At 35.9% G+C, this 16,056-nt stretch overlaps 1 protein-coding gene across 1 annotated transcript; it reads right to left on the bottom strand.

The window, feature by feature from the left end:
* Nucleotides 1-213: 213 nt before the first annotated feature.
* LOC109058015 (CD82 antigen-like) lies at nt 214-15,032 on the bottom strand. Its single transcript, XM_042759920.1, has 9 exons — nt 14,887-15,032; nt 10,898-10,969; nt 8,940-9,012; nt 4,029-4,153; nt 3,648-3,722; nt 2,728-2,826; nt 2,178-2,351; nt 1,491-1,574; nt 214-1,107 (listed from the first exon to the last, which is right to left on the bottom strand). Exons 2-9 carry the CDS (start codon nt 10,958-10,960, stop codon nt 1,030-1,032), a joined length of 771 nt encoding a protein of 256 aa, XP_042615854.1. The 5' UTR covers nt 10,961-10,969; nt 14,887-15,032; the 3' UTR covers nt 214-1,029.
* Nucleotides 15,033-16,056: the final 1,024 nt, after the last annotated feature.

Genomic DNA, 16,056 nt, shown 5'->3' with positions numbered 1-16,056 from the left:
CATTGAAACACAGAAGAGAACCAGTTAACATTAACTAGAACATATGTGCTACTGCCACCTAGTGAAGATCTGGCAAAAGTACATGGTATATAAAAACAAATAGCAAATAGCTTAAGAAAGGTACATGTAGGCTAGTTACAATATTCTATCATTTCATTATTACTTGGTAGGGGACTGTATTCCCTGTATTAAAAAAAATAGGACTTTTTGTAACATTAAAATAAGTGTGTACCTTTTATTAAGAATTCAAAGTTTTACATGTGCAAAATAACTATTACAGATGACAGAAAGCATTGTTAGCATTTTTTTTTTCATTTGTACTTGTTATAGCAAGTATACAATTGAAGTCATAGTGGTGCCAGAGAAAATCAGTTAAATTAGGATCAATGCAATAAAAAAAAATCTGCAGTCAACTTTGGGGGCTAATCTTCATTTTGGTTCACATCATCAAAGGAATAGCTTTATTTTGTACTTCCTTACAAATATGCACAAACAAATATGCTCAAATTAAGCATGTAAAAAAGACAAAATTTATCACCTGTACAAAAAAGAGAAAAGTTTGACTCCCAAGACCTGACAAAATCAACTTGCAAATGAAATCTAAAATATATACAGACTAATAAAAATAAACAAAAGCTATCTGAAACAACACTGATGTACAAACATAAATGATGGACTATAAAACAGACAACTTTCTTATTCGGGACAGCCTGGGTGTTAAAGAGTGTTGTTGTATAAATAGACCATTCAGGGCCTCCAGGACTTGTCATACACTTTCATTAATTTATGTGGGCAGCTTTCATGTTCTACACTTCAGACTGTCATATAATGGGCTATTCAAACTGGACTAAAAAGATCTGATTAAACAGGGGATAGTGTTATTGACAAAGAGTGAAATCGCATGACTAAACATAACCCTAAAGTTTATCGTTTGAAAATACTGTATATACTGTAGAAAAAGAGGGAGCTCTGTTGTTCCAAGTCAATAAGAACTGAATACATTTGTGTGCAAGTGTCCATGTTTCTTCCTCAGTACTTCGGCACTTTGGTGTAGTCCTCTTGGTGTACACTCTTGCAAAGGCCCATAGAAAGTATCATGCCAAGGAGCTGTAAAAACAAACAATGGTCACTACACTGAGATCAAGATTGAAATGTCCAATCTGTTCTTCAGAAAACTGTGATGTTACATTTCACACAAAGAACAGAGCTGTCACTGGGTCAGTACCCTAAGATACAAAAGTTAAAAGGAACATATTTGTACCTTATGCACCCCTAAATGTTACATATTAGTACCTTAATGGTACATACTAGTACCTCAACTACACATATTATTAGTACCCTTTAAAAAGGTACTGCCACAGTGATAGTTTTGTTTGTTTTCTTTCTTAGAGTGCATAGCACAACTTCACTGATAATAAATACCCCAACTTTTCTTAGTAATGAAGAGGCGTATTGTTCATGCTGCCTAGGGCGGAGGAGATACAACATACCTCAATGACAGCCACACCAAGGCAGATTCCCAAAATAATTCCATAATTTGTGAAGAACCAGCTCTCCACATTCCCCAGGCAGCCCTGATGAAAACAGAAAAACACTCTGTCGTAAGATCTTTCACCTGAACTAGACCCGTTACCAGATTTATGCAACTCAAAATTCATACAATTATGAAGGAAAGAGGTATGTGATATGTAATTTGTTAGCCTTCATCTTTCCCATGCATGTGTAATACATTTTCCCACAGTGTTTAGCAAAACTATGTATTTATCTATCATATCAAAGGATAGTCCACCCAAAAATGAAAAATCATCCGTCAAATTCATCTGTTTACTCATCCTCATGATACAAACCCTGTATGACTGACTTACTTCAGAGGAACACAAGAGAAGATATTTTGAAGAATTCTGGTATAAAGTTTCAGTTCCCATTGATTTGCATTATATTTTTTGGCCATACGATGGAAGTCAATTGGAATCAAAACTGTTTGGTTACTAATATTCTTCAGAATATCTTATCTTGTGTTCCACAGAAGAAGGAAAGTAATACAGGTTTGGAACCATATTTTCATTGGGTGGACTATCACTTTAACAACGCTTTAAGAATTACGCAAAAAACTGGGGAGAAACTGAGACTTACTTATCATATTAAAATGATTAATGGATAACCAATATTTCCCATACCGTGTTATAGACGGGCCAATCATTAGATGCGGCCTGACAGAAGCCGCTATCAGCCACATTATGTGGTGGGAGGGAAGCATTGTGGCAGGAGCATGGGTACAATTCCAACGAATTATTCTTTATCATATGGTTGGCCTCCCAGTCCTCATGTCCATTCCAGCCACAACACTGCATCTGAGACACACAGAGAAGACACAACAGGGCATGAGGTGCTTATAATGTTGGTTTGACTATGAACCAGGAGTATTCAACCCACTAACATCTTAATCATTTATAATTAGCACATTGACCCACTAATTTCTCATTAAAATTTATGCAGTATTCAGCCTATATACTTTTCCAGTGCAAAAAATGAACAGTCAAGCCTTAATGTCAGTTCTGAAAGGCTAAACTGTCAACCCAACAAGCATTTCTACATTCCAGAGATTGAACCTCCCATAGAAACCAAGTGGTTTTAATGGAAATACATTCAAATACATACAGTACATATAAAACACATCTCTAATCTGAATTAAAGACAATGTATGAGTTACACCCATTCTCAACTCACTGTTTTCTGAAGGTAGTCCCAGGCCTGCTCTGTGGTTTTGTTCTGTCCGGGGTAGTTCACCATGACTTGGGACACAATTTCGTTTGCTTCCTTCCTCAACTGCAACGACAGTTAAGTGGGTAAGTGGTTTATTTTTCCAGGCCCAGGTATTTGACCTGAGACTCACTTTGCTAAGGAAACAGTTCGCACAAATCTTTTCCCATGAGAGAAGCATGTGTTGCATTTGTATTGGAAGCAAATCTTCAACTGCATGCTCATCTTGTCTCCAAACGGGTTTGTATTTATGTCCAAGATGACATGTAAGCAAATACCACAAGGACAACATCTATCATCTACTTGCTCCAAATTCTTTATGATTTACTGCATATCCTGCTCAGATGCTTCCTAAAGCATCCTCAGAGACACTCGCTGCTGGCTGACCTAGGTGGAGGGTGCAGAAGAGGTGTTTGTGTGCGTTCGTCCTCATCCTGTGTCTAACATTTTATTATTTTTTTCTCATGGGTCATCATGGTGAAGGTCTCTTCAACAACAGCCATCCTCAAATGCATGTACTTTTTGGTAAATGCAATAGGGGGCAGTATATATTCATGTTCAGCCTCTGATTCTCGACCTCTTTTCAAGCTGTTCCAGAAATCTAAACAAAACCTTCACAATGAAATCAAATCTAGCTGGCAAATGGAACACATAGAGATCTGATCTCAACTTTTCCAAAACATTTTAACATGGATACAAGCCCTAAGTGTCTTGCCCTCAAAAAATGTTTTGATGCCAGGCTTTAAGAGATGGTTTGCCCACAAATGAAAATTGTCTTGTGTTCCACAGACATCATACAGGTTCAGAACAATATGAGGGTGAGTAAATGATCACATTTTCCTTTTTGAGTGAACTATTATGGTAGCCACATAAGAGCGTGCACTCACCGAGTCCCGCTGCAAGTAGATGAGAATGGCAGCAGTCACTTGAGCAAGGAGGATGAGCAATAGACAGGTGAAGTACTGTAAAGAGAGAAAAAGACAATGGATTAAGATATCACAGACCATTGTGCACGCCCCACCACATATGTCAGTCTCACACATGTACTGCACAGCCTGCACATATGTGCAACAGAAAAGCAACAGCTGGTTCAGTCCAGTCTGCTCGGGTCATGTGACATTAAACCGCTCAGCACATCAAATTTACAAATGAGAGCAGAAGTTCCTTTTGTACTTCAAGTTTGCATGAGAAAAAGCATGTGATTAACAAAAAACGAAAAGCAACTAAATTAGGAAAGATTGTAAAAACTTTGCATTTATGTGTCTTACCAATCCAAGCAAACAGCGGATCTCATAGATGGCCCCCAGACAGCCCAGAAATCCCAGAAGCATAGAGAATGAGCCCACACCGATCAGCAGATAAGAGACCACCTTCAGGCCCATGGATGAATCCTCTGTTAGTGAGAAATATAAACACAATCCTGGTTACAAACTAATCATAATTGTGTTAATGAGCAGTGATTTAGTAAACAGCCCTTATTTTCCACACTTTGGTAACAATTTCTATCCATTAAAAATGGTTAACATGAAACAGCAATGAAAAATACTTTAGCATTTATTAATCTTGGTTTATGCTCATTTCTACATTTCTGGGGTCAGTATGTTTTTTTATTGTTTTTTTTTTAAGAAATTAATATTTTTACCTTTTATTCAGGAATGACATTAAATTGTTCAAAAGTGACAATGAAGACTTTTACATTGTTTTGTAACAATCCATCTCAAATAAATGCTGTTCTTTTTTTTTTTTTTTTTTTTATCAAATTTTTATTTATTTTTTCCTTTAGGGAAAAACATACAGACATGCTTCACAGAAATAGAATATAAATGTATATATACATCCATTTACATACATGTCTATACATAAGCATATATAATGAAGCATAATTAACATAAAAAAATAAATAAATAAATAAAAAATAAAAAGAAACAAAATAAAAGAAAAATAAATAAAATCCCATGTGGAACCCACCCGCCCCTTGGATCCCGATCCCCATATCTCACTCGCAGATTAAATCTAAAGCCCACGGAGAGTGGTCAGCAAAGAGTGCCAAGCCTCTATTGCTGACTCTTTGGCACCGTGGACTCTAGCTATTGACAACTCCAAGTAAACAATATCCAAATACATAAATGCTGTTCTTTTGAACTTTCTATCCTGAAAAAGTACCACGGTTTCCACAAGAATACTAAGCAGAAAACTGTTTTCATCATTAATAATATCAAATGTTTCTGAAGCACCAAAACAGCATATTAGAATGATTTCTGAAGAATCTTGCAACACGGAAGACTGGAGTAATGTCTGATGAAAATTCAGCTTTAACATCAAAGGAATAAATTACATTTAAAAAAAAATAAAAATTAAAATAGAAAATAATTATTTAAAATTTTAATAATCTTTCACTTTTGTCTATTTTTTTTTTAAATAAATGCAGCTTTGGTGACCATAAGAGACTTATTTTAAAACAAAAACTTTTAAACAGTAGACTATATTTTTAACATTGTTGTATAAATTAGCATAAGTTTACAATAAATAATAACATATATACATAAATTAACATTAACCTAGATTAATAAATGATGTAACCTTATCAAATCTTGTTTTAAAGTGATACCACCATTTTTTATGGTCTGTTGAGCTTTACATTTAGCACAATCACTTCAACTCTACCTAATAAAATGTACTATTGCTGGTCAGTTTGCACAACAAAAACTAATTTTGTTCTCAAATACCCCTAGCCAGTAATTACAGTCTCGGGTTGTCCTCATGAATATGCATTGTGTAATGTTGAGATGGGGTTGGTAAGTCTCCCTTGTGATCCTGACTGAGACATAACTTCCTATAGTACCGGGCGATGGTCACTGTACGCTGTTGAACAGCTAGTTCAAACATTCTGTGGCTTCACCTCAAAGAAGCAGCGCATTCTCCAACTGTGTTCTGGTCCTGCTTTAGTCACGTTTTCATGTGTACTGACTGGAAAGCCTCTTTCATATCATCCTACCGAAAAATACCTCAATGGCTCCCCAGCAAAAACAACATTACCACAGACAGCCTTGCAAACAATACCACAGTGTCTGTGTGACTGTGGGTGCAGAGGATACAATGGTCCATCATGTGACCCGATGTAATCATCAAGCACTTAGAGGAGATGACCATCTCAACCCTGATGATTACGGCATGTGTCAAAGCACATATAACAGAATGAGATAATCTTTTCACACGGTTGAGAAGGTTCTGTCTACATCTTACATAATTTAGACTATTTCGTAATTAATGATTAAGAGAGAACTGGATACTGGGAAGCCCAAAAGCTGGAAACTGAGAACCAGCGGATGGCATTTAGTAAGCAAGCAATACTAAGGAACAATGTGAAGTGAGTTATCTTATTCTGAATCATTTCAGCCCCTTCTGTTTATTGCGGAACAATTCTCACAAGATTCACAGCAGTTGGCTTTTCTGAAATGTTTGACTTAGCTATTGGTAAACAGCTTTTAATATGAGAGAGTTTTAATTGGAAATAGTGAGACATGTTTCTGTTGTGCCATGTGGTAAATATAATAAAAATTCTCTGTCGCTATAACAAACCCACAAACAATAGCAGAATAAAGAACAAGACCTTTTTCCTTAACAAACCAAATGTCTTTTAAAGGTCAACCACTATGTTCAGCAGAAACCACGTTCAAAGCATTTGGCTAAGGAAACCAGTTTCAATGAATGCAACAATTCTGTTTCAGTTATTCCCTCCAATGCCCAAACCCCAAGAATGGGCAGTGACATTGCAAACAAAAGCATAAAACATGTGTCTGCATTTCAGCTTTAAATGTGTGGGCCTCTGTCGCTTCAGTACTGTAAATCTCAAACCATCCCATGCTGTTAATGTGCCTAATGGTGTCTAACGGAAACAGGAAAATCCTCTAGGGATCAGTTGAGCCAGTGAAGGCCACTGGCATCTGGTTTAGAAAAACAATGATGTTCAGAAAACTTTTTTTTAACGATGGGCTCACTGTTTTTATGCATGGCTGGGAGTCCCAAAAAACATCCAGCAGGAATGTGTCTGTCAGATTATGACATGCAAAGGAGGAATACAGGAGGTTCACAAATTTACTGCTGTTGGTGTCATGCTATGATGTGAGTCTGCACTTTTTTAAATCAGTTTTAAGCTCTGAACAATCAATCAAACAAAAACCTTTTTGTGGCGCAGTCTCTCAGACTGGGTTCAAGTCTTGGGTCAGGCACACTACATTTTGCAAGACAACCTTAAAAATGCCCTGACCTTTCCAAGTCAACTACTGTATTGGTTGACTTTCAGCGCATTTGAGCAGTGTTCATTTTCACATTCACAACATTATGTTGTAGACTAAAAAAATTTTTGTCATGTCATATTCATTTATTTTAGTCAATATTACTTGGATTAAAATGGCCTCTAATTTTAGTCTATGAGAAAGAACAAAATTAAGGTAAATATTAAAACATTTTATATATTAAATTTAAACCACCATACATTGTGATCAGTTTTAACTTATGCCACTCAAGCGAGTCAATCCACAACATTTTTAAAGGTTTATTAAATGCATTCATATTATTTCTAGGATTTTTCTTTTCAAAATGATAATTTCTTGCCGTGTTTGTCTTTTACCATTTTTGCATCAACAGTATTTTTTAACTACAATCATTTATTAATCTTCATGATGTGATTTTTTATTGATGAATCAAAAACCCTTCATTATTGACCATTTTTGTCAGTAGTTATGTTGACACTGGCTTTGAGAAACACCGCTGATCAAAAGTTTTTTGTTGTTGTTATTGTTTTAAAGAAATAATTACTTAAAATTCAGAAATTTGCATTAAATCAAAAGTCTTAGTAATGACTTTTACATTGCTACTAAAGATTTCTGTTTCAAACAAACCGTTCTTAAATCAACTTAATAACTTTACTATTTTTTTAACTTTCTTAATCAAATAATACAGAAAAAAAATGTATCACAGTTTTTACAAAAATATAAAGCAGCACAACTGTTTTCAACTGATAAAAATTAAGAAATGTTACTTGAGCAGCAAATCAGCATATTAGAATGATCTCTGAAGGATAATGTGACACTGAAGACTGGAATAATAACTGTTGAAAATTTAGCTTTGCCATCACAGGAATGAATTTCAGTTTAAATATATTAAATAGAAAAGAGTTATTTTAAATTGTAATTATATTTCATATTATTACTGTTTACTGTATTTTTGATTTAATAAATGCAGCCTAGGGGAACATAAGAGACTTTTCTAAAAAACATAAAAAAAATCTTCCCGTTCTCAAACTTTTGAACTACAGTATAGATTAAGACCACTTGGAATTAAGAGTCAGAGGCAGATAGAGGCTCATTCTTTTCCCTCCTTGCATATACTTGCTCACTAGTGTTAATTTGTTCGTTCCAATGACTAATGCAACGAGAGGCCTGATCCGAGCATTGACGTAATGCATGCTAATGGGACAGTCGCTAAAAGAGCCCTGTGTGGCGGCGAGGGAGCACCTGCAGACTGCCTCAGACGTGCTATGTCACACACAGGCCCTGCCTGGCTCGCCACAGAGCTGTGAACTCAATAGCTGATCCGTAGCCAGCTGTGAACATGTAGCTCTGGCTTGCTTGGCAGTGTCTGTAAGACCCAGACCCAGTGACCCAGAGCTCCCTGCAATGGCCTCTGGGATGGAAAACAGATCAGAAGTGTGCAGGGGGTGGGGTGATGACAAATACAGAGCCCATCATTGACAATCTGTCCAAAAGCCTGAATCATACACTTTAAGACGAGACTAACGGTGATCATCAAACAAAATGAAATGAGAGACAGATGGTCCCTGTAAAAGTGGGTCTGAGTCACTGGCGCATGAGCCCAGGAGGTTTTATTCAAAGGTAGAATGGGATAAAACTTCACTAATAAGAGTATAAGACAAGACTGAGAACCATCTTTTCTCATCATTTCCTCTGGATTTTACTTCAACCAACCAACAGCAAAGAAACTCTCCCATGGGTCATTAAATAGCCTTTTTGATTGATGTGAACAAATTTCAAACCATCCCAGAGAAAATGGCCAGGAGAGAAGATTTAGGTTATTAGGAACATAATTTTCCTGCTTGCTCGCCTGCATGATGTTTTATGGTTTTCTGTTAGTTGCACACATTTTATGCAGACACTTACGCAACACTGCAATGAGGCTCTGATTGTCTAGGAGGATCCACAGTCCAAATCCCATAATCGTACCGCCGAAGATCTGTTGAGAGACAAAAAGGAATAGACAGGGGGCAGAGGAAGAGAGAGGGAAAAAAAGAAAGAGAGAATTAATCATGTGCTGCAGGACAGGAGAGGACCGAGGGGCCCCACATTTCAGTTTACAAGCTGCAACTTGTTCACTCCAAATCTCTTGGACAGAGCTAAAGATGGAAACTCTAGTATTAATGTGTTCCCTGAAAGACAGGAAGGTTGTGTGCTTGTGTGTGTGCGAGTATGTAGCAAACACACTAATCCAGGCCCGTAGGAAGCTATGAACCTCATTTCTAACTGTGGGGTTCCAGACTCATTCTGCTTTGCTCTCAGCTCACATCTGGGACTGATTGGGCTGTGCTTCTGCGTGGCAGGAGGGGAGGGGGAGCTCAGCGGATGTTCCATGAGTTCAAGAACACCACAGCCTTCCCTAAACCCACTCGGACAAGCGCCCCATCTCCTCTCCTTATGTCTAACACCAGGGCACATGCTGGGGTGCAAGTTTTTGGGGTGCATGGTGGGGCACTAAAGACCCCATTATGCTCATAGTGAAGACCCCCCCCCCCCCCCCCCCCCCAAAAAAAAATTAACTTCATTTTGGCCTGATTTTGTGTGAAATGACAACATGCCAGTTCATTCCTCGATTTCGCATTAAGTATCTTAATTTGTCAAAATGCTTTTTTAATCTTATTTTGACTAAGGTTTATGATTTCTGCATACAGATCCTCTAGTTATTCTGGTTCAACTTCACTAATAAGGTGCATGGCAATGTGGAAATAGCAATGAAGATAAACCCAGCAACGCTTCCTTGAAGGATTATTTGATTTAAATCAAACCAATGTTAGGCTAAAACAACTGAAAATAAAGGCCAAAACAACTGAAAATAAACTCTTTTAAATACAATGAAAAAATCCTACAAAAGGAACAGACAAAAAATTTAAAATGATAAATAATACAATAAATAATAATAATTAAATTTGTTATATTTGATTTAAAATATTTTTTAAAATATTAAATAAAAAAGATATTCATATAGAAATGAATCTTATTAAAATTGATTGTGCTCTTTCTCCTCTGTGTTTCCTTTCTGTGTACTTATCTAATGTATACTTTTTGTACTGCAAATATTATGGCCTCTTATAACAAATTGTTTGTGTCATTTAAGTATACTAGTTGGGTTACAAATGGCTTGGATTATTCATTGGGCTCTTCCTGTGCTCTTTGAGCCTGAGCACCCAGGCCTGCAGAGAATAAACTTGGATCAGAGATTTACATTTTTTCCTACATGGAACAAGCCCAAGGATGACAAGGGAGAGTAGGCTGTTTCTTTCTGATATGGAGAAGAGTAAACTGTCTGGGTAACAAATGGAAAATACTTAATCTGGATGATAACTAGAGTGCATTCTTGTGACAGAGAGGTGCAAGACTGCTATGGTGCAACTACAACTAATAAACGTGTTTTTTCATCAACTGGAAGATCTTAAACAGGACTGACTTATTTATATGAATGTGAGACCTGATTCAATGAATATCACTGTTAAAATAATGTTAAGAAAACTGGGACACCAGCTGTGAGTGAGCTAAAGAGCATAATTTATAAAAAAAAAAAAAAAAAAAAGTCTTGGGAAAAGGATTGGTAGAATGTTTCAAAAAACCTTCCAAGAACAGTTGCCATTACCTAATGCAGTAACACGTTATAATAAGGATCAACTTGATTATGTTTGTTATTTTCTGTAATGTTAACTTTTACATATTAACATTTATGTGTCTTGAAAATAATATAAATGAACAATAGAATATTTAAAAATTAACATTAACCTATATTAACAGTTTTTTTAGGTCAAATGACTGAAATAACTAAACTTGTTCTTTAAAAACTAAAAAGTGAAACTTACAAAGAAGATTAAGTTGAAGAGAAACAGGAAGTACTTGGTTGCAGCGATGCATCCTTTCCCCATTTTGTTGACCTGTAAAAACCCAAAACAGGGAAACAGCAGTAAATTAAGGATCAGTGTATACATGACACAGATTAAAGCCACGTGGGATGCATAACAATGTTTGATTCAGTGAAATGAACAGACAGCTGTAAGAATTACAATAACTTTTTTTTGTAGGATTAGTGATGATAGTTAAATAGTAGAAGAAAAAAAAGAATCTGTAAACAAAGATACAGTTTTCATCATGCACACAGATTTATATACAATGGCAGCTTGCTACAGTTTAAATATTCGATATTGCTCCCAACTGCTTTCAGACAGAGCATGCTGTCATCATCAGATAAATGGAGTACACATATCTAAATTCCACAGGATCAATCAATACTCTCCTCTGGACTGTGTGATAGCTGTTGCCACAGTTTTTTGACGATGACCCACATTCCAGCTCTCATTAACAGTTTAGTATTATACAGGCTTCTCATGCTATTTGTGGGCCTGTTGGTGTGCAGCATGGTGCACTTTGGCACATCAGTGACCTCAAAGAGGGTGAAAGAATTGTGAGTGATGATAAAAGTGAAAACAGATGATTTACAGTGAAATATCACCTTTGACAAGGAGTATCAATAAACTATAAGAAGCAGACAATTTTATGTGGGCTTACGCATTAAACTGATCAAAAGGGGAAAGAGTAAAGTCTTATACAGTTACAAGATTTCTATTTCATGTAAATGCTGTTGTTTGAACTTTCTATTCATCAAAGAATCCTGAAAAAAAAATATATATATTTTAAGCAGCACAACTGTTATCAAAATTGATAATGATAAATGTTTTACATTAGTCTGATTTCTGAAGGATCATGTGACATTGAAGACATAGACATTGAAGATAGTGGGTATAGAAAACAATCACCATGGTTATAAACACACCTAAATACACAGGTAAAAATATTGCTTTGGGTAAAAGTGTCTAAAATATAATATCCCATAAACTAATGTCTGTCCACAGAGTTTCTCGGTCTTTTTTTTTTTCCTTCAAGTTGTGTAACAGAAGGAAAAGCATTTTATTCAAACTTAACAAGCAAACTTACATGAACTTCCAGTTTTCATCAGTTCATGAAGAAATAATCTTGTGAGACAGGAATACAATTTAAAATGTGTTTAACTTGCTTGTTTCAATTTCGTTTTGAAGAGAGGATCACAGTGTTGCTGAGCAGAGGCCAACCAGCTCAGTTGAAATTCTCTCATATTTTTCTACCATGGGAGAGATTGTAATGTATTTTTCAGATGCTGATATGTCCCATGCAACAGAAGTCTGTGGAATCAAATTACCTACACTTCCTCCTCATTCTGCAGAGTGAAACAAGGCCTTATTTTTTTTACCTTAAGTGAATTTCCTAATGTCTGTACCATGTCTTACATTAGATAAAGGGTTGTAAACAAATTCAACCTTGATGAAAGCACTGTTGTGCTTCCGATCAAGGTCAGCATTGAAGGTCACAGCTATTATGTCTACACATATGTAGCCTAACTTATCCAAGCTCAGTCAGACAGATAAAAAGTGTGTCACAATGTACTAAAATTTGAATCAGGCCAGCACACCACCATAGGGAGAGACATGGCAATATATATTAACAGGACCTGTTTATCTCTTTCATTGCCAAAATTGCTTTAGCAGAAAAATAACCTTAAATCACCTGAAAAGCAAAGCAAAGCTTGCGAAATGAGAGAATCTTAAAAGCAATTACTTGTTTGAGAGTATCTTAAAAGCAATTACAATTATCCTTTGAGGAAAGGCAGGCTCAGCCCTCATTCTGACGTTCATCAGCATTCAGCCCCTCTACCCAGTGTACACTGGGACTCTAGTACACACCTCACTCTCCAACCACCCTCCCCCACACTCACAGAGATAGAACCAGCTTTGATTTCCCACCACGACAATGGCAGCTTTCAGCCACGCTTTTTAAATCGAACAAAAGGAGAAACTCTGCACACTCAGGAACCCACTGTAGCCTTGAAGTTACCACCAAACCAATGACATCCATAGAGGTGTGGCAACTTTAGCATCCAAAGTAAACATACAAGTGCACAAGTGTCATGGAGTCTTTTACTAAAACTACAAACATCTTTGCTGATTGAGCAAGTATGCTTTATATAATGTGATTGAGCTTACTTGCAATCGGTTAAGCTACAAAATGAAGCCTAAAGCCAATGATTCAAGGCCTTCTAGTCTTTGTCATTTCCACGATAACTTCATTTAAACTTGTGCATGCCAAAAAGGTTGCTGTGGTAACCATCAAGCGTGCTGGCATGAAGGGGCGCAGAGTGTCCCCTCTTGAGAGACTAAACAGTCTCTCACTCCTCACAGCATGCAGAAAAAAGAAAAGTGAAACCCCAAATAAGGGGAAGCCCACAGGGGCCAACGGCCTTGTCTATCCACAGTTACTTCAGGCAGAAACAAGGCATACATTCATTAGGACGGTTAATCTCTCCACCTGAATACAAAGACCAACTTGATGCCACCAGTCGTGTTAAAGTGAGCTGTGCTACTAAATTGACTAGTTTTACGATGAATGATGACTATGGTTTTAAAAAAAACAATAACATTTTAACAACAGGGAGGAACCGATTTTCATTTGACACATCACCTAATGGAATGAGGACAAACTGGAACTGTACACTCAAAAGAATGTCTTATTGTTTAGAAGTTACTCTAGTGCAACTCAGATCTGTTATGTTGCATGCACTTTTTGACTCTCCTACTTTGCTACTGTATAAATTAATCAGTAAAGTATTAAAAGTACAATGTATTACTGTTATTAGGCTATTAATGCATTATTTTGTAACTTAGGTTACTGATTTGTAGTTCAACTTAAGGGATAGTTCACCCAAAAATGAAAGTTCTTTCATCATTCACTTACCCTCGAGCTGTTCCAAACCTGCTGTATGTATTTCTTTCCTCTGCTGAACATTTTTAAGAATATTGGTAATATAACAGTTTCTGGTCACTGTCAACTTCCATTGTATATTTTTTCATATGGATGACAATGGGGACCAGCAACTGTTTGGTTACCTACATTCTTTAAAATATCCTCTTTTATGTTTAACAGAAGAAAGAAACATACAAGTTTGGACAACTCGAGGGTGAGTAAGTAATGACAGAATGTTTATTTTTGGGTGAATTATCCCTTTAATCTAATCATCAAAATCACAAAACCTAATTTGTAGGCAAAGACAGACTCAAACTGCACAGTTAATGTGTCAATCAAATTCCTATTCCCCTCCAAACAGAAAAAGTCTATTTCAATTCTATTGCCAAATCACTGACAGTTGTAAACCGACCTGACCTACATTCGACAGATCTCATATTACAGTTCATAACCAGTGAATTAACCAATCCTAAAAATCTATTAAAGCGGGAAAATACAGTCTTTTTGCAGAAGAGGAAAATTTTTCATAACCCTGAACAAAACTAACAAGTAAATTATTTTGATGACTATGAGCAATAGGATTTTGTAAACACTCCTTATCTTGTCTGATAATAACAGCTCAAGGATCAAATTTTTATAAACTGAAAGCGAAATCATGACAATGAGTGGGAGAATACACAACCCTTGAAATGATTTCATAATGTTTTATAGACGTAAACTATGAACAGGAAATTAAATCCAAACTAGAAAAGTGAAATAGAGTTGAAACAGCGAAAAATTCACTATTACTGTATTAATACACAAACTGCTAACAGAAACACGTTACACGTGACACACCAAAACATTAAAACTGCCTGTGATATTAAAACATTTAAAAGAAATTCAGAGGCAACTCGTGACTGTCTTTTTAAACTTCTCATTCAGTCTCCAATCTTCAGTCGTGAGATGTACAGCCGAAATATTCAGAATAAGACATACAACATTAAATACATAAAAGGTTATGTTTTTAAAAAATACTCACGTATAGTGTCGGGATGGGAAAATGAGAAAAGTACAATAGATGTCAGCTGCGCGTCTCGTCCAGCGTTAATGAGTCTAGTGCGAGTGAGCAGCCTGGCGCTGTGGGATAAAGGCTACTCACAGTCTCCACCAAGGGGTTTTTATTAGAACAGTGTTTTTTAACCGGAGAGCCGGGGATGGAGAAAAGTGAAAGCTTCAGCAGAGGGGAAACCCAATTACTTGAGCTAGAAGCATCCAGTACATTCAGAACAGTTGAGCTGGACCAATATACCTAACAAATCTGCTCCCCATTCGCAGCTGTCATCAACGATCAATATTGAAAGTGAAAGATGCATTCACTTTAAGAAACGTCATTTGCTGAATACAAACTTTTTGGATACTAAAAAAAAGAAAATGACAGCATGTAGGCAGAAGAAACCTGAAAACCCCGAAACCCACAGTTACTTGAGCCAGGAACAAGCAGTACAGTCAGGACAGTTAAGCTTCAATGCAAATATATGTTTAGGCTATTTAATTTCCATATATGAAATATATCGTCTTATTAAGTAAAACATATAATAACATATCTCTCATAAAAATATGTAATGGACATGCATGTCGTGCACATGTATATCCATCCTAAAACCCCTCAATAGATATAAAGGCACATATTTTAACAATTGTTTCAAAAACATTTATGAAATACAGATTTTTTGAATATATGCTGCATATATAAAATATATATTGTTGACATACTGCAACATATAAAACCATATAACCTTATATTTTCATCTACCCAGATAATATACATACAGATATGAGAACATTTTACGTTGCCTAATATATAACAGGGTACCTGCAGGATTTTTAAATTCAAATTTAAGACTTTTTTAAGACCTGCACAAATAAAATTAATACCATATGAGTGGAGTTGGGTCTATGGTAACATATTAAACTGTAAAATTACTGTAAATATGATTTTCAGTTCAGATACAGGTTTTTACAAAACAAAAAGTTTTATAAAATGATAAACTTCACATTTCAGTCTTTAAACAATTTTTAAGAAAAGAGATCAATCAAAAATATAAATTATACAATTATTATCATTAAATTCTTCTATTACATAACATAAATATATCTTAGTGTCTTAATTATTTAGACTTTTATAATGCTTTAGCATTAGCTTCTTGTT

This window comes from Cyprinus carpio, chromosome A7 (genome assembly GCF_018340385.1).
Source record: "Cyprinus carpio isolate SPL01 chromosome A7, ASM1834038v1, whole genome shotgun sequence".
NCBI lineage: Eukaryota > Metazoa > Chordata > Actinopteri > Cypriniformes > Cyprinidae > Cyprinus > Cyprinus carpio.
This window is presented reverse-complemented; position numbering and strand designations above follow the sequence as displayed.